The 25706-nt window shown below is 45.0% G+C and overlaps 1 protein-coding gene across 3 annotated transcripts in view; it reads right to left on the reverse strand.

Moving 5' to 3' along the window:
* SEC23IP (SEC23 interacting protein) overlaps positions 1 to 25706 on the reverse strand; it is a 219905-nt gene that overhangs the window by 27609 nt on the left and 166590 nt on the right. For 2 of the 3 annotated variants that reach the window (XM_077257879.1, XM_077257878.1), the window contains exons 10-17: positions 22023 to 22144; positions 21704 to 21847; positions 21226 to 21321; positions 7422 to 7592; positions 2301 to 2456; positions 2116 to 2218; positions 1860 to 2045; positions 1620 to 1779 (exon numbers count right to left, since the gene is read on the reverse strand). In XM_077257879.1, the coding sequence (XP_077113994.1) occupies positions 1620 to 1779; positions 1860 to 2045; positions 2116 to 2218; positions 2301 to 2456; positions 7422 to 7592; positions 21226 to 21321; positions 21704 to 21847; positions 22023 to 22144 (1138 nt within the window). The remainder of the gene's footprint in view (positions 1 to 1619; positions 1780 to 1859; positions 2046 to 2115; positions 2219 to 2300; positions 2457 to 7421; positions 7593 to 21225; positions 21322 to 21703; positions 21848 to 22022; positions 22145 to 25706) is intronic. The other variant, XM_077257880.1, reaches the window with a different exon arrangement.

Raw genomic sequence — 25706 nt, forward strand, 5'->3', positions numbered from 1 at the left:
CTCATGGCGGAAGTAGAGAATGACTTGTCATGATAGGGGATCGTGGCAGAGGTGGAGAACAACTTGTCACGATAGAGGCTCGTGGCAGAGGTGGAGAATGACTTGTCACGATAGAGGCGCGTGGCAAAGGTTGAAGAACGATTTGTCACTATAGAGGCTCGTGATGGAGGTGGATAATTACTTGTCACGATAGAGGCTTGTGGCGAAGGTGGAGAACCACTTGTCACGATAGAGGCTCATAGTGGAGAACAACTTGTCATGATAATGGGGGGAAGGGGGTGGTAGAGGTGGAAAACTGCCTGTCACGATATAGTCTAGTAGAGGTGTAGAACGACTAGTCACGATAGAGGCTTGTGGCGGAGGTGGAGAACAACTTGTCACGATAAAGGCTCGTGATACTATCCTTATGAAGGTAGAGAATGACTTGTCATGATAGAGGCTCATGGAGGGGGTGGATAATGACGTGTCACAATAGAGGCTCATGGCGGAGGTGGATAACGACTTGTCATGATAGAGGCTGGTGGCAGAGGTGGAAATCCACTTGTCACGATAGAGGCTTGTGACGGAGGGGGATAACTATTTGTCATAATAGAGGCTAGTGATGGAGGTCGATAAGTACTTGTCATGATAGAGGCTCATTGTGGAGATGGAGAACGATTTGTCATGATAGAGGTTTGTGGAGGAGGTGGAGAACGACTTGTCACGATAGAGGCTCGTGATGGAGGTGGATAACTAATTGTCATGAAAGAAGCTCGTTCTGAGGTGGAGAACAATTTGTCACGATAGAGGCTTGTGGCGGATTCTCAATCTACATTCTCCAGCCCCTTTTTTTCTTTGAATCTCTGTAGAGAAATCATGTTGTTATTTTGTTCTTATGCTCTGGACATGCTATTCAAATACATGTCATTCATTTATATTTATTCTCCGCTTACGGACTTTGCAGATCACTTGATGTTACTCCACATGGATCACTAATTAATGACATCGTTTGTTGTGTCTGTGCTCCAAGCAAAACCACAGAGTACTTTGACAGCACTAACTATTTTGTCTAGATACACCATTACTATGGCTTCTTGGTGGTGCCAGAAAAGATTTGGTAATTTTTACTGTACCGGGGTGTGTTAGACTTCTTGTATATATTTTAATGGTTATTAATAAATAGAAGATTTTACCCTTCCTGATCTGGATTGGTGTAAGTTCACACAGGGCATTTTTGTTGCTTTTTTTCTGCAGCAAAACCTGATCTTCTTGGCAGGAATGAAGCTGCATCAAAAACGCAGGTTTAGGTGTGTTTTTGGTGCGTTTTTTTTCTCTTTGTCCATGCTAATGTCCTTGGCAGCAGCAAAAACACTTTAAATAAATTATACCTGCATTTTTGCCAACACGCATTCAAGTCAATGGGTGAAAAAAGCAGCAAAAACGCTGAAAGAAGTGACATGCTCTATGTCCAAAAAAGGCAGCAAAGCACAAAACACTGATCAAACAAAAAACCAATGTGTGTGCATAAGATTTATGAAATCTCATAGGATTTGCTGGTATTGTAAAAAGCAGCTGAAAATTAGCATAAAAAAACGCAGCAAGAACTCTCTCATGTAGACACCCCACAACTCGATACTCACCAGTAGCAGAGGTGACTCTGTAGCGCAAACAAATATTCATTAAAGCTCTCAATAGGTTTCTCCTGAAGAACATAGTCAATCCTGCGCCCCCCGTTCAACATGCCAATCTTCACAGACAGATCCTCTTCTCGCCAGGAATCAGAGCTCTCAAGCTTTTCAGCTGAAATTCATGTAACAAGGAAAGGTTTAATTTTGGGCCTCCAAAGCATTTTTGAGGTTTTGTACACAGCGTGCAGTTACCTTCCACTTCCTGTTTAGCCTCCTCCTCCTTAATCTGATCAGCGACCTTTTCCAGTTCTGCCTGGAGCTGAGATGAAGACGTGTGAGCGCGGGCAAATTCATTCAAAGTCTGCCACGCTGAGCGGAGAGAGCTGATGAAGCCATGCTTGAGGTCAGATCCCATGCGGCTCAGGCTTTCCTTCAACTCTGCCAAATAGAAAAATATGTGCATCATGGCCATCATGCCAAATACAAGCGTTAAGTACAAGTCACATACCCAGGTGTAAGCGCTTTCTGCCCTTGTGATGTGGGACCAGGAGGGGCTTCAGATCCAGGTCTGGTAGAATCATTGGTTCCAACCTATAGGCAACAGGATCCAGCTGCAGAGAGAAACCAATGGCATCATGTCTTAAGACAACCCTATAGATATGGATGGAAGGAGCTCTACTCATAAAAACATACTGGGTGGTAAATGTTGAAGAATCCTTTACAGGTCGGCAGTCTATAGTTCTCATCAATCCTGTCAATGCCTCGTACTGTAAGAAACATGCCAATAGGGGAGCCAAGGGCAAAGAAGTTCACCGGCTCAAAATCCAGAGGGTTATAATGCACAGACACCTGCCGAAAACAGATAATAAGCAAAAAGAGAGTCATCACAGTCTCCTCGTAAAGGGCTATTCACACCTAACACTATTCTTAGAATGATGCAACCTCGTAGACAACAGATCCTAAAAATATAGAGATGGAAGTTTCTCTTAATTTTACCTTCAGAAGTGCAATCCTGTTCCTTTAAAGAATATCCATTGTTTTAATTTTTATTTTATAAATCAATAGTTCAAGTGAAAATAAGTAACATTGTCATGTATCTTATCAGAGAAATCTGTTTCTTTCTCTGTCAAAACTGACCATTATAGAATCCTAGAATGATAGAATGTCAGAGTTGGAAGGGACCATCAGGGTCATAGTGTCCAACCCCCTGCTTAATGCAGAAGTCACTAAACCATCTCAGACAGACGTCTGTCCAGCCTCTGTGTGAAGACTTCCATTATTAAATTATTATCAAAATTCTCAGTTTGGAGGTAAAATCTGTACTTAGTGAAGACTTTCCGATCACTGAGAGGAGACGGCAGTGACTACGGATACAATTCTATATAGACAGGATGAGCAGCTATTCTAGAGGCGGAGCTAGAGGCAGAGCTCCTCCCTCATCCTTCCCTTGCTTCCCTGAGGAAGAAGGATGATTTCTTGGTAACTCTGGATACTCTGCATTATTGATAACAGCATCCCACAGTAGGATTGTCAGTGATTGTGCTGATATACTCTGCATTACTGATACCAGCATCCCACAGCAGGGTTGTCAATGAGAGTCCCGAGATACTCTGCATTACTGATACCAGCATACCACAGCAGGATTGTCAGTGAGTGTGCCGAGATACTCTGCATTATTGATACCAGCATCCCACAGCAGGGTTGTCAGTGAGAGTCCCGAGATACTCTGCATTACTGATACCAGCATCCCACAGCAGGATTGTCAGTGAGTGTGCCGAGATACTCTGCATTATTGATACCAGCAACGCACAGTAGGATTGTCAGTGAGTGTGCTGATATACTCTGCATTACTGATACCAGCATCCCACAGTAGGATTGTCAGGGAGAGTGCTGATATACTCTGCATTACTGATACCAGCATCCCACAGCAGGGTTGTCAGTGAGAGTCCTGAGATACTCTGCATTACTGATACCAGCAACCCACAGCAGGATTGTCAGTGAGAGTGGCGAGATACTCTGCATTACTGATACTAGCATCCCACAGCAGGATTGTAAGTGAGAGTGCTGATATACTCTGCATTACTGATACTAGCATCCCACAGCTGGATTGTGAGAGTGCTGATATACTCTGCATTACTGATGCCAGCATCCCACAGCAGGATTGTCAGTGAGAGTGCTGATATACTCTGTATTACTGATGCCAGCATCCCACAGCAGGATTGTCAGTGAGAGTCCCGAGATACTCTGCATTACTGATACCAGCATACCACAGCAGGATTGTCAGTGAGCGTCCCGAGATACTCTGCATTACTGATACCAGCATCCCACAGCAGGATTGTCAGTGAGTGTGCCGAGATACTCTGCATTATTGATACCAGCATCCCACAGCAGGGTTGTCAGTGAGAGTCCCGAGATACTCTGCATTACTGATACCAGCATCCCACAGCAGGATTGTCAGTGAGTGTGCTGATATACTCTGCATTACTGATACCAGCATCCCACAGTAGGATTGTCAGGGAGAGTGCTGATATACTCTGCATTACTGATACCAGCATCCCACAGCAGGGTTGTCAGTGAGAGTCCCGAGATACTCTGCATTACTGATACCAGCAACCCACAGCAGGATTGTCAGTGAGAGTGGCGAGATACTCTGCATTACTGATACTAGCATCCCACAGCAGGATTGTAAGTGAGAGTGCTGATATACTCTGCATTACTGATACTAGCATCCCACAGCTGGATTGTGAGAGTGCTGATATACTCTGCATTATTGATACCAGCATCCCACAGTAGGATTTTCAGTGAGTGTGCTGATATACTCTGCATTACTGATGCCAGCATCCCACAGCAGGATTGTCAGTGAGAGTGCTGATATACTCTGTATTACTGATGCCAGCATCCCACAGCAGGATTGTCAGTGAGAGTCCCGAGATACTCTGCATTACTGATACCAGCATACCACAGCAGGATTGTCAGTGAGCGTCCCGAGATACTCTGCATTACTGATACCAGCATCCCACAGCAGGATTGTCAGTGAGAGTCCCGAGATACTCTGCATTACTGATACCAGCATCCCACAGCAGGATTGTCAGTGAGTGTGCCGAGATACTCTGCATTATTGATACCAGCAACCCACAGTAGGATTGTCAGTGAGTGTGCTGATATACTCTGCATTACTGATACCAGCATCCCACAGTAGGATTGTCAGGGAGAGTGCTGATATACTCTGCATTACTGATACCAGCATCCCACAGCAGGGTTGTCAGTGAGAGTCCCGAGATACTCTGCATTACTGATACCAGCAACCCACAGCAGGATTGTCAGTGAGAGTGGCGAGATACTCTGCATTACTGATACTAGCATCCCACAGCAGGATTGTAAGTGAGAGTGCTGATATACTCTGCATTACTGATACTAGCATCCCACAGCAGGATTGTGAGAGTGCCGATATACTCTGCATTATTGATACCAGCATCCCACAGTAGGACTGTCAGTGAGTGTGCTGATATACTCTGCATTACTGATGCCAGCATCCCACAGCAGGATTGTCAGAGAGTGCTGATATACTCTGCATTACTGATACCAGCATCCCACAGCAGGATTGTCAGTGAGAGTCCCGAGATTCTCTGCATTACTGATACCAGCAACCCACAGCAGGGTTGTCAGTGAGTGTGCCGAGATACTCTGCATTACTGATACCAGCAACCCACAGTAGGATTGTCAGTGAGTGTGCTGATATACTCTGCATTACTGATACCAGCATCCCACAGTAGGATTGTCAGGGAGAGTGCTGATATACTCTGCATTACTGATACCAGCATCCCACAGCAGGATTGTCAGTGAGAGTCCCGAGATACTCTGCATTACTGATACCAGCAACCCACAGCAGGGTTGTCAGTGAGAGTGCCGAGATACTCTGCATTACTGATACTAGCATCCCACAGCAGGATTGTCAGTGAGAGTGCCGAGACACTCTGTATTACTGATGCCAGCATCCCACAGCAGGATTGTCAGTGAGAGTGCCGAGACACTCTGTATTACTGATGCCAGCATCCCACAGCAGGATGGTCAGTGAGAGTGCCGAGACACTCTGCATTACTGATACCAGCATCCCACAGCAGGATTGTCAGTGAGAGTGCTGAGATACTCTGCATTACTGATACCAGCAACCCACAGCAGGATTGTCAGTGAGAGTGCTGAGATACTCTGCTGTTGTGAATTCTGTTCTCGAACTCCCTCCTGTGGTTATGAATGGTACTTCGGCGAGTTCTGTCCATGGACTCCCTCTGGTGGCTGTGAGTGGAGCTGCTGGTTCTGAGGTTCCTTCCCCAGCTGACCTCATTTAGGCCTTGGCTGGCTGCTCTATTTAACTCCACTCAGATCGTTACTTGATGCCAGCTGTCAATGTCCTAGTACTGGTTCAGTTCTCTTGGATCTTTCAGATGACCTGTCTACTTCAGCAAAAGCTAAGTCCCTGCTAGCTTATTTGTTACCACTGTGTTTTTGTCCAGCTTGCTATTATGATTTTGTCTTGTTAGCTGGAAGCTCTGGGATGCAGAGTGGCACCACCGCACCGTGAGTCGGTGCGGTGCTCTCTTTTGCACACTCTGCGTGGTTTTTTGTTAGTTTTTTATGCTGACCGCAAAGATACCTTTTCTATCCTCAGTCTGTTAGTAAGGTCTGGCCTCCTTTGCTGAAACCTATTTCATTCTATCTTAACTCACAGTCAATATGTGTGGGGGGCTGCCTATTTCTTTGGGGAGTTTCTCTGAGGCAAGGTAGGCTGTATTTTCTATCTTTAGGGGTAGTTAGCTCTTAGGCTGTGAAGAGGCGTCTAGGCAGAGTCAGGAACGCTCCACGGCTATTTCTAGTTGTTGTGATAGGATTAGGGGTTGCGGTCAGCAGAGCTCCCACTTCCCAGAGCTCGTCCTGTATTACTAGTTTGCTCATCTGGTAATTTCTAGTGCTCCTAACCACCAGTTCAATCATAACACTCTGCATTACTGATACCAGCATCCCACAGCAGGATTGTCAGTGAGAGTGCTGATATACTGTGCATTACTGATACCAGCAACCCACAGCAGGATTGTCAGTGAGAGTGCTAATATACTCTGCATTACTGATACCAGCAACCCACAGCAGGATTGTGAGAGTGCTGAGATACTCTGCATTACTGATACCAGCAACCCACAGCAGGATTGTCAGTGAGAGTGCTGAGATACTCTACATTACTGATACCAGCATCCCACAGAGGATTGTCAGTGAGTGTGCTGACATACTCTGCATTACTGATACCAGCAACCCACAGCAGGATTGTCAATGAGTGTGCTGAGATACTCTTCCTTACAGATAGCAGAAAGTTCCCACAGAGGATTGTCAGCAAATATGCTGACATAGTCTTCACTAAGGATTCGATCACTCACATTTTAGACAATTTGAAATCCAGACTAGTAAGTGGGATATTTTATCCTCAGCTCTTATATTCAGAGATATGGAGGGGAACAACAATTGCAATTTTTGTTTATTGACGTTCTTACTCTAGTTTGAGTCACTTGCAGCAAGTATTATCCTTGTCTGTAAATAATAGAACAATGGAAGAAATATATGCGAAACACCCCAATATTGTAGAAGAGACCTCACAGAAACAAGGAGAAGTAGAATTCCATTCCTAGATTCCAATGGTGTGAGGAATGCGTCCAGCACAGTGCAACCGCCTGGGCTTATGTCTGATGATACAGACCACACACATCAACCCAAAGACAGCCACAAATATCACATCCCACGCCTAACAATAAGTCCTTTGGAGGACATTACCTGTCCAGTCCCAGTCTCAAAACGGTCATAACCCACATGTATGGAAGAGACAGAAGCACCGACCGTCAGTGTCTGCTTGTTAGGCTTCAAACCATCATGAAGGGGCAGAGGCTCCTCTCGCTGGGTAAGAAGCGTGGCCTCCTCCTGGATGATTCTCTGTTTGGCCTTTATCTGGTAAAAAAAAATAAAATAAATGAAAAACGAGAGCACCGCAGCCACATGAGAGATGGCAAGACCTGACAGAGAGGAGCAGCCATGTGAGAAATTGGGGCCGCACAGAGAGAAGCAGTTACGCAAGAGTGTGGTGGGTGGTACAGAGAGGTTCAGCCACACGAGAAAGTGGGGGCCACATAAAGAGGAGAAGCCAGGTGAGAAAATTGGCGGTGCCACACAGAGGAGCAGCCTTCTGAGATAGTGGTGGCCACACAGTGAAAAGAAGCCACGCAAGAGACTACATGGCCATACATAAAGGAGCAGCCACATGAAATACAGTATGGTCTTACAGAGAGAAGCAGCGGCGCAAAAGTGTGGGGGGTGGTAAAAAGAGAGGCAGCCTTGCAAGAGTGTGGGGAGGATGTTAGAAAGAGAAGCAGCCATGCGAGAGAGTGGAGAGGGTGGTACAGAGAGAAGCAGTCAAGCCAACATGTGGGGAGGGTGGTTCAGAGACAAGCAGCCACACGAGAGTGTGGGGGATGGTACACAGGAAAGTAGCCATGTGAGAGTGTGTGAGGTGGTACAGAGAGAAGCAATTATATGGGATACAGAAAGAAACAGCGATGCATAAGTATGGGGGGGGGGGGGTACAGAGAGAAGCAACCATGCAATAGTGTGGGGGGTTGGTACAGAGCAAAGCAGCAACTCAAGAGAGGGGGCTTACAGAGTGAAGCAATCACACTAGACTGTGGGGGGTGGTACAGAGAGGAGCAGCTACTCAAGAGGGGGGAGGCCTTACAGACAAAAGCAGTCACGCGAGAAACTGGGGGCCATACAGAAAGGAGCAGTCAAGCGAGAGATGGCATGGCCTTACAAATGGGGGCAGCCACATGAGAAAGTGGAGGCCACATAGAGAAAAGCACCCACGCGAGAGAGTAAAGGGTGGCACAGAGAGGAGCAGCCATGCAAGAGTATGGTGGGGATTATATAGAGAAGAAGTCACGCAAGATTGTGGGGTGGTGGTGGGGTCTTAGCAAAGAGCAGTCACACAAGATAGACAGCATGGCCATACAGAGCTAAGCAGCAACATGAGAGTGTGTGGGTACAGTGGTACAGAGAGAAGCAGCCACACAAAAGTGTGTGGTGGTGGTGGTACAGAAAGGAGCAGCCACGTGAGAGTATGAGGCGAGGTACATACAGGAGCAGCCATACTACAGTATGGGGGGTGGTACATAGAGGAGCAGCCACGTGAGAGTATGGGGGTTGCGGTGCAAAACGAAGCAGCCCTGTGAGATTATGGTTGGGGGTAAGAGAAGACGAGCAGTCACGTTAGGCTACGTTCACATTTGCGTCATGCGCCCCTATATTTAACATGGGGGCGCATGGACATGCGTTGTGCTGCGTTTTGCGCCGCATGGCCGCAAGCGTTGGACGCAAGAAACGCTTCAAGTTGCATTTTTTTGCGTCCAACTTTCGGCCAAAAAGGACGCATGCGGCGCAAAACGCAGCGTTTTAGCAGGCGTTTTGCCGCGTTTTTGTTTGCGTTGTGCGCTGCGGCGCCGACGCTGCGGCGCACAACGCAAATGTGAACGTAGCCTTAGAGAATGGGTGGGGCCGTACAGAGGGAAGCAGCCAAGCAAGACAGTGGTGGGAGGCATACATGGAGGAGTAGCGAGAGAGAGTGGCGGGAGCATATAGAGTGGAGCAGCCATGCGATAAGAGTGGGGGGGCCTTACAAAAAGCAGTCACGCGAGAAAGTAGGGAGGGGAAAGTACAGAGAGAATAAGCCACATGAGAGAGAAGCAGACACGAAAGAGAGTGGGGGTGTACAAAGAGGAACGGTCATGAAAGAGAGAGTGGGTTGTACAGAGATGGGCAAGTCACATGAGAGTGTCAGGGCCTGTAGTGAGAATAGATCACTGTCATTTATGTGTGTTGTATAAACTATGTCATGTATTTTCCAATGTCTCCAGAATGTCTAGTAGTCATTGTGAAATGTAAATTTCTCCCTCATCCTGCTTGTAGAAACACAATTAGCGCACTTGACTCCAACTTCTGACATCACACTCTACCTTTATTATGTTCATTCACAGTGCAATCTAGTGGAAGTATATGGCTGCTGCCCCAACTGAGCCGACATCCGGTGACTGTAACCTCATTCAGCCAAGATTCATACCATATGTGTAATACAATCATGGCCGAAAGTGTTGGCACCCATGAAACGGTTACAGAAAATGATATATTTCTCCCTGGAAATTATTGCATTTACAAGTTTTGTTATACATATGTTTATTTTCTTTGTGTCTATTGGAACACCACAAAAAAACTAGAAAAAAGGCTAATTAGACATAATTTCACACAAAATCACAAAACTGGGCAGGCCAAACAAAAGTGTTGGAAACAACTTTATTTCAAGCATGTGATGCTTGTTCAAACTGACCTGTGGCAAATAACAGATGTGGACAATATGAAAATCACACCTGAAACCAGATAAAAAGGGAAGAAGTTGACTCAATCTTTGCATTGTGTGTCTGTGTGTGCCACACTAAACATGGAGAAAAGAAAGAGAAGAGAACTGTCTGAGGACTTGAGAACCAAAATTGTTGAACAATATCAACAACTTCAAGGTTACAAGTCGATCTCCAGAGATCTTGATGTTCCTTTGTCCATGGTGCACAACATAATCAAGAAGTTTACAACCCATGGCACCGTAGCTAATCTCCCTGGATGTGGATGGCAGAGAGAAATTGATGAAAGGTTGCAAAACAGGATAGTACGTAGAGTGAATAAGCAAAGAAATTGAAGCTTTCCTGAAGGCTCAGGGTGCATCAGAGTAAATGTGAACTATCCGTTGACATTTGTATGAAAAGAAAGCCTATGGCATGAGACCCCGGAGGACCCCACTGCTGACACAGACATAAAAAAGCTAGACTGCAGTTTGCCAAAATATACGTGAGTAAGCAAAAATCCTTCTAATAAAGCATTTTTTGGACAGGAGAACAGGATAGAGCTTTTTGGTAAAGAAAATCATTCTACTGTTTACCCAAAATGAAATGATGCCTACAAATAAAAGAACACACTAACTTCAGTCAAAAATGTTTTGGGGTTGTATTGCTGCCTGTGGCACTTGGTGCCTTAACTGTGTGCAAGGCATCATGAAATGTGAAAATTACAAACAGATTTTAGGTGGCAATGTAATGCCTAGTGTCAGAAAGCTGGGTTTGCGTAATTGGTCATGTGTTTTCCAGCAGGACAATGATCTCAAACATACTTCAAGAAGAACCCAGAAATGGATGGAAACAAAGCACTGGAGAGTTCTGCAGTGGCCAGCAATGAGTGCGGATCTGAATCCTAAAGAACACCTGTGAAGAGATCTTAAAATTTATATTGGGAGAAGGCACCCTTCACATATGAGAGACCTGAAGCAGTTTGCAAAAGAAGAATAGCCCAAAATTTCAGCTGAGAGGTGTAAGAAGCTTGTTGTTGGTTATAGGAAGAGATTGATTGCAGTTATTTATTCCAAAGGATGTGCAACCAAATATTAAGTTGAGGGTGCCAACAATTTTGTCTGGCCCATTTTTGGAGTTGTGTGATATGTGCAGTTTGCCTTTTTCTCTGTATTTTTTGTAGTGTTCCAATACACACAAAGTAAATACACATGTGTATAACAAAACATGTGTAACAGCAATAATAATCTAGGATAAATACTTCATTTTCTGGAACAATTTCAAGGGTGCCAACACTTTCGGCCATGACTGTAGATCATATACCATACAACTGTAGGAGGCAGTGTGCATGTGTAATAATGAACCTCTGTTATGCACTGCATAGGTGCGGACAATACGGTTCAGGTTCAGATCTTGGTAAAGGCAGAGTGGGCTCAGAAAACGGTTACAGCAGCACGGACAGGATCAAGTTCAGACAGGATTATGTTCAGGGAGCACAGGTACTGGGATCTTACAATTAGGTAGCAGGAAACACATTGATTACAAAAGTCACTAAAGCGCCTCTCAATATGGAAATTTGCCTTAAATATCATACGTCTCCCAGCTACTAGCTGGGGACGATTTCAGAAGCATGAGAGGCAGGGAGCGTGGGCACCCTAAGCACGCTCCCAGGAGACCTGCATGCCATGTGCAGGTCCTGGGAGGAAACAGATGCCAAGGGAGCATGGTTGGGTAAGTGCAAGTGGGAGGAGGAATGGGTGTAGTCCAGGTAGCCCCCCGTTACACCCCCTCTGCTTCAAGGCCGCTAGGAATTTCTGTAGAAAAATTGGAACATGAACAATTTATTTTTGAGTTCCCAAAATCTTTTTTTCACGTCAATATCCCTTCCACTAAGAAAAATGTTATTTTCCTCTCCTTTTTCAAGGCTATGATATTCTTCACCTCAAAGACATTCTCGGAGCATATGCGAGCGGGCGTTGCATCAGGATCCTTAAAGAAAGAAAGGGAGTCAAGATGACTGGCTTCAGGAGGGATACATGGAATGAAGGGTATTCGCAAAGAGGCTGGCAGCTTAATCTTCTAGGATATGACATTAATTTGCTTGAGGACGTCAAAGGGACCGATGCAGCAAAGATGGAATTTTGAGACATATGTACTTAGAAGAAAGCTACATCTTAACCCCTGATAATAACAATGTGGATCTAAGTGTCTCTTGTCCATATGCCTCTTCATACGCTCAGACGATCTCTCTAAAGTGGCCTTGGTATCCGCCTATATCTTCGAGAAACCCTTTGTGAAAGCATTGGCTGCTGGTACGCTAGAAGTGGCCGACATCTGAAGAGGGATACCTGGCTGTTGTCAAAAGAAAATAAAGAATAGAGAACTTGCAGGAGACTTATTATGCCCATAGTAAGAACTTGGAACTCTGAAGTTCTGCAGGAAGTTGGCCAGATCTAGTTGATTCTCTCTACGTTTCCATTGGATTTAAGGTGGTATGTAGATGAAAAGTCCAGCACTACGTTCAGAAGCTTGCACAAAGCTCGCCAAAATCTGGATGTGAACTGGACACCTCGGTTGGACATGATGTGACGAAGAAACCTGTAAAGACCAAAAATGTGCTGGATAAATTTCTCTACAAGTTCTGGAGGGAATGAAAGGCCTGGCAATAGGGTAAAATGTGCCATTTCTGAGAAGCGATCCATCACTACTCAGATGACAGAACAGCTCGAGGACACAGGATGGTCTGTAATAAAACTCCATGGCAATATGCTGCCAGGGCACAGAGGGTACAGGAAGTGGTAGGAGGTGGAAGTTGCCTACGAGTTTTGTTACGGCCCAGGAAGGGTAGGTGGAAATGAACGTGATTACCTTACACATGGTAGGCGACCAGTAGTGACGTGATAGGAGCGGCAACGTCTTTCTCTTCCTGGCATGACCGAGCACCTTGGAGTGCCTTCATGGCAGAACTCGCCTCTTCTGATTCTGACACCAAGGTCTTTCCTGGAGGAATTTGGGACAAGTTTAATGGAACCACAGTAACCATCTTGGACGGCTCGATGATGAGATGAGGTTCCATCTTTTAGTTGGTAGGCAAGAAGGAGCAAGAAAGTACATTGGCCTTGATGTTTGTGTCAGCAGCCCCAAAATGCAGAACAAAATAAAAAGGGGCAAAAAATAATGACCACCTTAGCACCTGGCGTGGGTTCAGTCTTTGTGCGGACAGTAAGTAAGCCAGGTTCTTAAGGTCTTTATACCTTATTTTTCAGACTATAAGACACACCGGACTATAAGCCGCATCCAGATTTTAAAGGTGGAAAATAGGGAAAAAAAATATTTGAAGCAAAAAATGTGGTAAATTATCTAATAACATAAATAACGCACTATTATATGTGGTGTTATTATATATAATAGTATGTTATTATGTTGGAAGCTACGGGTAGAAGATGGTGCTGCGGGACCAGTGTGGTATCTGTAAAGTACTATATGAAGACGCTGGAGGGGGAATATAAGAATGGGGGCACAGGGTTTATATTTAAAGCACCACTCCAGAACTGAAAAATAACACTGGAGTGCGGCTTTAAGATTCCATGGGAGACCTATATCTCCCAGCATGTCCAGCAGATTATATGACATGCTGGGAGTTATAGTTCACCACAGGAGTGGCAGAGTGTAATCACTGCTCTGTATATGGGGAGTAGCAGGGTACAGCAGCGTACTTTGCAGTCAGGCTGAGTGTAGCAGACAGTGCTGATGTGCGAAGCTGCCTGTAATTCTAGGGCAGTGTCTGAAGGACCTGTGATGACATCATGAAGAGGGAGGGCTCTGATGTCATGTGATGCTCCAGCCCGCCCTCTTCATGACCTCACACAGGTCCCATACCGGAGCACTCAGCAGAGCAGGTATGCGGCACTCTCTCCTCTGGCACCCTGCTCATGCCCCCTCCTCCACTGGACACATTACCACAGCAGGAATCTGGCACTGGGGAAACCATGTGTCTCCGCTGTTTAAGTGAAGGAATATTCATTTGCTGCTCCCCGCTCACTGCTTGGTGCTGACAGGTGGGCAGGGAAGGGGCTAATGAATAATCCTTCACTTTAAGCATCGGGACAATGTGGTTTCCCCAGCGCCAGATTCCTGCAGCCGGGACATTTTCCTGCCTCCTGAGAGTGGGATCCCAGTGCGATCCCACTCCGCAGCTGTCCCCACCATATTTTACACTTGGACCATAAGATGTACCCCACACTTCCCTCCCAAATCTGGAGGACAAAAAATGTGCGTCTTATTGTCCGAAAAATACGGTAAATGATGAATGGATGGACTGCTCTCTTAAGGAGATACCACCACTCTTCTAGAGCCATCTTAACTGCCAACAGTTCTTAGTTGCCAATTGAATAGTTGCACTCCGGGACAGAGAAGGACTTGGAAAAGAAACCACAGGCCACCATACAGCCGGAGGGGGACTTTTGGTTGATAACTACTCCTGCCCCAGAAGATGAGGTGTCTACCTTCAGAAAGAATGTTATGTTCACTTGCAGTCAATGTAATACCGGAGTGGTGGAAAATGCCTGTGTCAAGGAGAGAAAAGCGTGCACAGCCCCTGAAGTCCATGCCTTTGGATCGGCACCCTTATGGATCATAGCGAAGATGACAGCGGTCCGAAAAATGCAGAATGAGGTGCCGGTAGTTGGGGAATCCTAGGTAATGCTGGACGTTGACAGGGCAGGGCCACTTGAGGATGCAAAACACTTTTTCCGAATCCCTCTTCAAGCCTGTGTCCAAGATGATATAACCAATGAAAGGCAGAGAGGCTTGTTCAAACACACATTTTTCAAATTTAGTGTACAATACAATTTTCCCTAAGTCATAGAATGTTAGAGTTGGAAGGGACCAACTGGGTCGTGTCCAACCCCCTGCTCAATGCAAGATTCACTAATCCATCTCATTTCTGTTTGAAGATTTCTATTGAAGTCCATATCTAATCTGTATCTTCTCCCTTTCAGCTTCATTCCATTGCTTCTCATGTTTCCATGTGCATGTGAAAATAAGGATTATTACTCTTCATTGTGACATCCCTTCAGATATTTGTAGACTGCTATTAAGTCTCCTTTTAGCCTTCTTTTTTTGCAAGCTAAACATTCCCAAATTCTTTAACTGTTTGTCAGTATTCCGGGTTTTCTAAGTCACCTTGTGAAGGATTTTGCCCTTTGTTAAGATGGAGTTTGCTGTTTTTGTCTGCCCTACTTCCTGTTCGTTTGTTTAAAACCCGGGTCAGGTGTCAGCCTCTTTGCTGAAGTATTTGGATTCTGTTCTCCATCAGCTCAGCTGCTGGTTCTGAGTGTGTCTCTACCTCTGGCTCTGGACATTTCCTGCATTTGTAAGCTACACTCTATATTATCATTAGTCTGCTGACTTGGAACTTAACCCTCGGTTCATTCCTTCTGGTAAGAACTGTGTTTTTGGAACTTTGTTTCGGGACTGTGTGTTGCTACTTAATCCTTCATTTACTCCCCCCGGTGGGAGCTGTTGGAAACAACACCAGTATAATACTTTAAGGTGAACCGGTTTCTGAACTTACCCGTGTTTATGCCACATCTGGGATCAACTTGTGAACTAGTTTCTGGACTTACCAGTGTTCATGCTACACCTGGGATGAACTTGTGGACTTGTTCTGGACTTCCCTGTGTTTACTTCATACCTGGATTTGACTCTTTCTGTGCCGACAGTGTTTGGATCTGCACCACGTCACCTATCACATTCACCTTGCTGAGGACTCTGCCTTAAGAACTCTGCCGATTTGCTGTATATGTTTCAAGGACTCGTTTCATTTCAGGACACTGTGCGTTATCAGTATATTGTTTTGGGTGTTATTGCTGTTGTACAAATACACTATTTGCACTAAAGAAAAACGTCTCTGTCTGTTCATTGCCCCATGCTATCAGAATCCTTGAGTTCCTACAATAGTATTACACTGTTCCTCGTAGGACATACTTTGCAGTCCACTCACCATCATGGTAGCTCTTCTCTGAACTTGTCTAGTTTTTCAATGTCTTTTGTAAAATGTGGTTGCCACAACTGGACACAGTACTCCAGATGAGGTATGACCAAGGACTAAGGAATAGTAGATGGGGATAGTTACTTAACATGATCTAGACTCTATGCTTCTCTTATCACATCCCAGAACTGTGTTTGCCATTTTTGCTGCTGCATCACACTGTTGACTCATGTGCAGTCTGTGATCTATTAGTATACCCAGGTCTTTTTCACACATGCTGTGGCTTAGTTCTATTCCCACCATTCTATAGATGTAATTTTCATTTTTCTTGCCCATATGTAGAAGCTTGCATTTCTCCCTGTTAAGTACTATTCTATTAGTTGCTGCCCACAGTTCAAGCTTATTTAGATCCTTCTGAATCCTTTCTTGGATTTCTCTAGTGTTAGCCATCGTTCCTAGCTTTGCATCGTGTGCAAATCTGATTAGTTTACCTGCAGTTCCCTTATCCAGATCATTTATAAAAATGCTGAACAACACTGGGGCCATGACAGAGCCTTGTGGTATTCCACTTGAAACACTATACCAACTGGATGTGCAACCATTTATCACCACTCTGAGTATGATCACTGAGCGAGTTATGAAGCCACCTAACCGTAGCCTTGTCAATCCCATACTTGGTCATTTTTCAAAAAGGATAATATGAGATACTTTATCAAATGATTTTCTGAAGTCAAGATATACTATATACGGTATACCACATTTCTCTGATCCACCCAGTCTCCGATTCCATCATAGAAGGAAATTAGATTAGTCTGGCATGACTGGTTTGCTACAAATCCATGCTGGCTCTGCTTAATTACTGTATTTTTACCTAAGTACTTACATACATGCTGTTCAATAATTTGTTCAAACATCTTTCCTGGTATAGAAGTAAGGTTCACTGGCCTGTAATTTCCTTGCTCCATCTTCTTTCCTTTTTTGAAGATAGGGTCAACATTTGCCATCTCCTTGGCGTATTCAGATTAGATTGTATGTTCTCACAGATCCAGCTTGGTTAAAATCCTAGCATCTCTGAGGCGGTCAAACAACTCTGGGATCAACGGCAACGGATACTTGATCTTAACTGTGATTTCATCGAGACTTCTAAAATGAAAGCAAGGCCAGAGAGTCCAGTACTTTTTCTTGACAAAGAAGAAGCTGGCTCCTGCTGTGAAGAGGACTTCTGAATGAATCCCCTTACCAGATTTTCCCTGACATACTTGGCCATTGCTAGGGTCTCCACCTGGAACATGGGGTAGATACGGCCTTACGGAGGTGAAGATCCCAGAACCCTAACCCTCTCCAGATCTTCAGTCAAGGAGGGGGGTTCATGCATGTGGTGCCACAGAATATTCATAAGAAGTACATGATACAGGCTAGGAAGCACATAAAAGGCAATCTTCTCAGTGTGCAGCATTCCTATCCTGAGCTCTATTTGCTCGGTGAACACCCGAACGGATTCGGATAAGGGATTCTCATCGACAGATAACACCAACAATGGATTCTGGAGTAGTCAAGAGGGGATCTGGAAGCAATCTACCACTGCTTGCTGTATGAAGTTCCCTGCTGCAGATACGCTGTCTCAATGAAATGGGAACTTCCACAAGTCACAGATATGGTCAGAATCAAAGAGATCGGAGAGGAATTGCTGTCGCCCATGGTATCCTCTCCTACCGACTCAAGGCTTGGGAGTTTCCCAGCCTTTTAGGACAAGAGCGAATTATGTGTCCGGCGTCTTCACAATAGAAGCACAAGCCTTTGGCTCTAAGGATCTCCTGCTGTTGCTCAGCCAGCTCCACCTTGTCGACTTGCATAGGTTCAAGAGATGCTGTGGTCATGGATGGCTGAGGAACGAACGGCCTTTGGAAGGATGGGGCCAGACAAAGCAGTTTTCTTTCATGCACCAGCTCTCGGGAAGAACTCATGGAACCGGAGGACGATTCAGATGACCAGAGAAACTAAATCGTCCAATGTAGTGGGAATATCTTGACCTGCTAGCTCATCCTTGTTCCGTTTGGTCAATCCCTCACAGAAGGCGGCTACTAGTGCCTCGTTGTTACCAGACAGTACACTGGCCAACTGACAGACTGACCTGGTGTTATTTAAGGAGGTATGAGACACATGAGGTAACAACCTGGCTAGTCAAATACATTGCGTAACGCTTCCCACAAGGGTTGACCCACGCCAGGGCTTCTCCTCCAAGTTGTGATATTAGAAAGGCTACTTTCACCCAATCTGAGGGTAACTGGTGGGCCAGCAGTTCAAAGTGCAGCTAGCACTGGTTGATCTTGATCTTGCTTAGGATCCCCGTCAAAACATAATGGTGCAGACAGATGGGTCTAGGACCTGGATCATGACTTGCAGACTGAATACACACTGCCGAGGTTGCCACAGCTTTAACTAGACCGGATGCAGCGGCTGATGTCAGGGAGTCCAGGCGGACGTTAATAGTCCATAGATAAGATAGGATCTTGTCTTACTGTTCTCTCTGAAGGGTCATCTCGTGGTACCTGTCCGAGACTGGAGGGGTATGAGAGCCAGGGGGTTCCATGACCTTAGCAAACTGTTACGCATGCGGTTGTGAAACCACTGCGCCACGGTCCGGTGAGAGCCTTGAGAGGTGTCACTAATCAACCTCCTGGTTATTCACTATAGCCCCTGATGGTGTGGTCAGACTTGAACCCAAGTGGACGCCAGGTGCCACTCCATAATAGACCCAAGACCGTTGGCAGATGAGCACAAAGGGGCAGGGAAGCAGGAACGGCCAGGAAGTGATTAACAGGGGGACGTACAGCTAGTAGACAGGACAGATTCGGGTTAAGACTGCACGGCTGGTAGACAGGACTGATATTGGATCAGGAACAGAGGATAAGCTCAGGAATGGACGGACACAGGTATAGGATTACATGTGCAAGTTCAGACTGGACTGGTGCGGGTAGCTGTATAGGTGCGGACAAAACTGATCAGGTTCAGGACTTGGTAAAGGCATGACGGGCTCAGTAACATTTTACAGCAGTACAGACAAGATCATATTCCGAAAGGGCAGGCAGGACGGACAGGATCAGGAAGCACAGGTACTGGGACATTGCAACTAGGTAGCAGGAAACACATTCATTAAAAAAATGTTGCTAAGACACCTCCCAATAGGGGAAGGTGCCTTAAATATCAGACGTCCCCAGCCATTGGCTGAAAACATTTTTCAGACATGTGCAAACACTGCCTCTTTAAGAGGCAGGTAGCGCATGCCCTAAGCACACTCCCAAGAGACCTGAGGCCAAGTGGAGGGGGTAAGCGAACACGCCAGAGTCCCTACTATGAGGAGTAAGGGGTCTAAAGCAGACACGCCGACGCTGTTCTAACACACTCCCCATGGGTGGACTGTATATAATGAATAGATTACACAGGTCAACAAAAAAAAAAATTTTTTCTGGTGTCCAAAATATTTTAATGAATTTGGGGTATTTTTGGGGTGCTGATTCTGAATATGCTATCAGTTTTGCCAGATTGGCTCAAGTTTTTGACATTTTTGGTATCTTATTTATAGCACTTGTTGGTAAATGTGACGCATCATCTCATTAATTTCTTTGGATTAGTACTTGAACTGAGCAGTTCTCAATATAGTTTTGTGTTAATTAGTGTTCTAAAAGTTTGTTCATAGCTTGATTTTTGCACTAACTTTATGTTGTTGTCTGTTTTCCAGTGAAAAGCATGAACTCATCAAGAAGAAGTTGTCTTAACAATCCAGACTCATTCTGTTACATTTGTGGTGAATACACACTGCCAAAACATAGAAGAAACATAACAGACTTCGTAAAAAAAGTGTATTTTGCCTATTTTGGGGTTATGCTTGGGGACCAAGACAAGTTTTGGGCACCACACATAGTGTGCAAAGCATGTATCGAATTATTACGAAAATGGAGCAAAGAACAAAGAAAAAGCTTCAAATTTGGTGTTCCAATGGTGTGGAGAGAGCCAAAAAATCATCATGATGACTGTTATTTCTGTGCAGTGCAAGTGCAAGGATTCAATAAGCATAAGAAACGAAAATGGGAGTAACATGGAATCTGCAAGAAGGCCTGTCCCTCATTGTGAAGATGTGCCTGTACCTGTGTTTACCATAAATAACAGTCATCATGATGATTTTTTGGCTCTCTCCACACCATTGGAACACCAAATTTGAAGCTTTTTCTTTGTCCTTTGCTCCATTTTCGTAATAATTCGATACATGCTTTGCACACTATGTGTGGTGCCCAAAACTTGTCTTGGTCCCCAAGCATAACCCCAAAATAGGCAAAATACACTTTTTTTACGAAGTCTGTTATGTTTCTTCTATGTTTTGGCAGTGTGTATTCACCACAAATGTAACAGAATGAGTCTGGATCGTTAAGACAACTTCTTCTTGATGAGTTCATGCTTTTCACTGGAAAACAGACAACAACATAAAGTTAGTGCAAAAATCAAGCTATGAACAAACTTTTAGAACACTAATTAACACAAAACTATATTGAGAACTGCTCAGTTCAAGTACTAATCCAAAGAAATTAATGAGATGATGCGTCGCATTTACCAACAAGTGCTATAAATAAGATACCAAAAATCTCAAAAACTTGAGCCAATCTGGCAAAACTGATGACATATTCAGAATCAGCACCCCAAAAATACCCTAAATTCGATGAAATATCTTTGGCACCAAAAATGCTGTTGACCAGTGTTATTTCTCTGATTTTCCAGGACAATTGGACTTGTGCACACTCTGCCAATGTTCCAAGGAACAGAAAAGGACTTTCTTATAGATGACCGCTAAGTATATAAATTTCCTGTTTTTTTAACCTTTTGTTTTTATAACGGTTTTTGCACCTATTAGTGAGACCTGTGTTCAATTTGCAGGCAGTGGAGCACATTGTGTGCAAGACATTGAGATTTACCGAACTTTGGGTAATTGGTGGCAGCATGGAGTATCTGGGTTGTGTGGACTGTTTGGTGGCACGTGTGTATTCAATCTGGAGCCGAAGTGATCGACAAATGTGAGACTGAGCTGTTGAGGGTCGCGGACACCATATAGTCACCCCCACCCTAAATCATGGAGGTGGAGTGAAGTCCCAACCGTGACAGGGTTGCACAGAGAAAAGCAGTCACATGAGAGTATCAGGGATGCACATGACACGCTTCTTACCTGTAAAACAGAGAGTTCGTCTACATATTTAGCGATCTTCTTCCGGGGCCCCAGGGGAATCCCCATCTCCTTCAGGTCATTGACAGTACACATGAGCTGAGGGTGAGAGGTGAGAGGTCATAATCCCAGGACTAGAGCCTTCTTCATGTTCATTCTCATCACTCACAAGATACTGCTTAGATATGGGAATAAGATGCTATAGACTTTCTATTGAGCACTCTTCTATTCTTTTAGCAATCGGCAGTAGTCGACCAACTGGACCACCACAGATCAAAACTTCTGGAATTGCCAAATAAATTATTTCTTATCCAAGGGCCTGAAAATCAAATCTATGACAGTTAATGGGCTCCACTCAGTCTGTATGAGAAGGCCAATGAAAAAACGTAGAAGAGATGCAAATGACTGGCAATATGGCGCGCAGTGTTATTATAGAATACCCCCCATTCAGGACCTGAGGCTGAACAGACAGAACCCTTACCAGAGACTCTGTGTCCATCCTTTCCTTCTCCAGCAAAGAGATAAACTCTGCCAAGCCGAGTGACCCCAGCACCTCCTGCAGGCATGGCAGGTCTCCTTGTGGTGAGCATACTTCACTGGACTCTCTGGGTTCTAGAAGGGAAATCTGGAGACAGATGGAGTGTCAGTGACCTGTGCCCCCGATAGATGCCAAGAACAGACAAGTGGGATACATTCAGCGGTACGGGACTTTCTTGGGTACCAGTTAACTCCTGCATTACAACCTTGGGGTGAAGGGTACAGAAAGTGGCAGAGGAGGTTCTGCACCACCTAAGACTAACCTGGTTTTCCACTGTGGATTCACTTTTCGTCATAACACTGTTGTCCGTAGAGTGGGTTGATGCTGTGGAAGACGCAGTTCTGTCTGTCTGGTTGGACAACATATCAAACAGAATCAAAGATCCTAAAAAGGAGGAGACAAGGTAGCAAGAGACAAAGGATTACAGACTTCCATGAAAGCCACCCCCCTCCAGCCTGCCCCCTCACACAGCTGATCTTTGAGAGTCCTACAGTGGCAGTAACAGAAGACATTACTGACCAAGAGAGTCTTCTACAGCGGTGTTAATGGGAGACAGGTACAATTTTTGAGAAAGTCCTATTCTTGCGGCAACATGGAAACGCGGCCAATCCATGAGAAAGTCTTACAATGGAAGAAATCTGAGATAGGTCTGATCTACAAGAAAGTCCTACAGTGTCCAGTGTCGGTAATAAAAGTCCTGGGCAATCTACAAGAAAGTCCTATACCGCTAATAATGGGAGACACGGCCAATCCATAAGAAAGTCCTACAGAGGCAGTAATAGAAGTCACGGCCTATCTTCAAGAAAGCCCTGTGGCAGTGATAATTGGAGATAGGCCAAATGTATGAGAGTCCTATAATTGGCGGTAATGGTAGATGTGGAGACACAGCATTATATCTGAACTAATCAGACGTCTATTTTTAGCAAGCCAGGAAGGATACTTATCTATATGCTGACTTTTAAATTTATGTGTTTCTTTCTGGTTGGTCAAGAAAACAGACTTTTGCTTGTGTAAGGGTATGTGCACACGTCCGGATTTCTTGCAGAAATTTCCTGAAGAAAACTGGAAATTTTCTGCAAGAAATCCGCATTTTTTTTTGCGTTTTTTTTGCGTTTTTTTTAGCATTCTGCAAGCGTAATTAGCTTGCAGAATGCTAAAGTTTTCCAAGCGATCTGTAGCATCGCTTGGAAAACTGACTGACAAGTTGGTCACACTTGTCAAACATACTGTTTGACAAGTGTGACCAACTTTTTACTATAGATGCTGCTTATGCAGCATCTATAGTAAAAGATAGAATGTTTAAAAATAATAAAAAAAATAAAAAAATGGTTATACTCACCCTCTGCAGACAGCCAATCTCCTCAGCGGCGTCCGTTCCTAGATGCCGGTGTGGTTCAGGACCTTCGATGACGTCGCGGCTTGTGATTGGTCGCGTGAGTCACATGAGCGGTCACGCGACCAATCACAAGACAGCGACGTCATCACAGGTCCTGAACCATACCATCTATAGGAACGGAAGAGAGAGCATGCACCGGAGAGGCGGGAACACTTCGGGGGCCATCAGAGGGTGAGTATATCACTATTTTTTATTTTAATTCTCTTTTTTTTTACCAATTATATGGTGCCCAGTCCGTGGAGGAGAGTCTCCTCTCCTCCACCCTGGGTACCAACCGCACATGATCTGTTTACTTCCCGCATGGTGGGCAAAGCCCCGTGCGGGAAGTAAGCAGATCAATGCACTCCTAGGTGTGCGGAATCCCCGCAATTCCGCATTTTTAATGAATATGTTGCTTTTTTTTCCGCAATGCGATTTTTTTCGCAGAAAAAAATGCAACATTTGCACAAAAAATGCGGAATACCCTGTAAATAATAGGAGGCATATGTAAGCATTTTTTTCACGTTTTTATCACGTTTTAATAGCGAAAAAACGCGAAAAATCCTGAACGTGTGCACATGGCCTAAGCCTGTAATATTGACTTGTAAGTTGACAATTGACATAACATATTGTGCTCTTATCCTTGATGACTACTGATGTTTACTGATATGCTAGTTATACATTGTCCATGCCAGCCAGTTTGTTGGCATTCAAAGCAGAGGAAGAAAATCTATGCAAATAGATTACATAATCAAATAATGCGAATTGGTCAGCATTACCTGTAAATAATGAATGAAGGACACTTGTTAAATATAAAAAGAGATGATACACCTCTATAAGAGTCAGAGAGAGACAGAAATTCAGCCAAGACATTCAAACAGCCAGAGACTACAGAACTACAGCCAAGACATCATGGCTCCATCGCGAGGGACACAGTTTTGTCTTTCTACAGGACGAAAGCTATGGGGACCTCGGCCCCGGATGGAAGAATACAGATCTGGTCCACTGACCATCGCTGAACCATGGATACGTTTGTGAAAACCAGGTTGTGACCAACGGGTCACCTGGAACCTATGGATACATTTGGAGATAGTCAGGATTGAGACCCGCTGGTCGCCTGGCTCCATTGAGATGTTCGGAGATGCCAAGTTGTGACCCTCCGGTCAACTGGCCTTGTACCTGAAGGAACTGTCATCTTCCTAAGCTTGTCATTACCTTCTCTCTGTGTGTGCCATAGGCGCGGTACTAGGCCCTGTAAGATGAAGCCAGGTTGTGAACCTCTGGTCAACTGACCTTGTACATGAATTAACTGTCATCTTCCTGCATTTGTCGTTAGCTCCTCTCTGTGTGCGAGTCACAGGTGGGGTAATCGGCTCTTGAAGATTTGAAGTAACAGCTGCTATTATCCTGGCAAGTCAGCGAAAGGGTGAGACTCTAATGTGCACCATCTTGGGCTATTTAGCTGGGACTGTTCTGTATGTAATCTGCCTGTTTTGTGGTTCAATAAAGTATCGCCACACTGTTTTACCCTCACCCTATGTTGTCTGAGTAGCGTTATGCCCACGTTAAAAGGAGAGCGGGTGTTCGGTGGGACGATAACTGGTCCATGCGGTTTTGGCTAGCGGACCAGGGCGCCCGCCGGCCCCAGTGTCTCCACAGGACACATGACAGATCTATAAGGAAGTTCTAAGCTGGCAGTAATGGGAGACAGGGTTGATCTGTCAGAGTCCTTCTTTGGGGTGGGAGTAACAAGAGTCACATCGGTTCTACAAGAAAGCCCTATTGCAGCAGTAATGGAAGTCATGGACGACAAAAGTAAGAGTCTAAAACACTCAAGGAAAACACTGCAAAAGTACCGAAACCCTAAGGATATCTCTACAGGTGCAATTTAATGGGTTTTACCACTTGCATCCATCAAGAGAAGGAAACCACTGGTGCTATACACACAGTAGTAAGTAATAATCACTATTAAATGTCTATCTGGCGAGTGCTGTAAGATGTGTAGTTTGAATCTTTGGATTGCTGTACAGTTTCTTTGTCTTCTGCTGCTGAGCTCCACCGTGTAACCCTAAGGGTACTGTCACACAGTGCAATTTTGATCGCTACGACGGCACGATCCGTGACGTCGCAGCGTCGTATGATTATCGCTCCAGCGTCGTAGACTGCGGTCACACGTTGCAATCACGGCGCTGGAGCGATGCCGAAGTCCCCGGGTAACCAGGGTAAACATCGGGTTACTAAGCGCAGGGCCGCGCTTAGTAACCCGATGTTTACCCTGGTTACCAGTGTAAACGTAAAAAAAACAAACACTACATACTTACATTCCTGTGTCTGTCCCCCGGCGTTCTGCTTCTCTCCACTGTGTAAGCACCATAGCCGGAAAGCACAGCGGTGACGTCACCGCGTCACCGCTGTGCTCGCTTTCCGGCCGGCAGGCGCTCACAGTGCAGAGAAGCTGAGACGCCGGAGGACAGACACCGGAATGTAAGTATGTACTGTTTGTTTTTTTTACGTTTACGCTGGTAACCACGGTAAACATCGGGTTACTAAGCGCGGCCCTGCGCTTAGTTA

This window comes from Ranitomeya variabilis, chromosome 4 (genome assembly GCF_051348905.1).
Source record: "Ranitomeya variabilis isolate aRanVar5 chromosome 4, aRanVar5.hap1, whole genome shotgun sequence".
Classification (NCBI taxonomy): Eukaryota; Metazoa; Chordata; class Amphibia; order Anura; family Dendrobatidae; genus Ranitomeya; species Ranitomeya variabilis.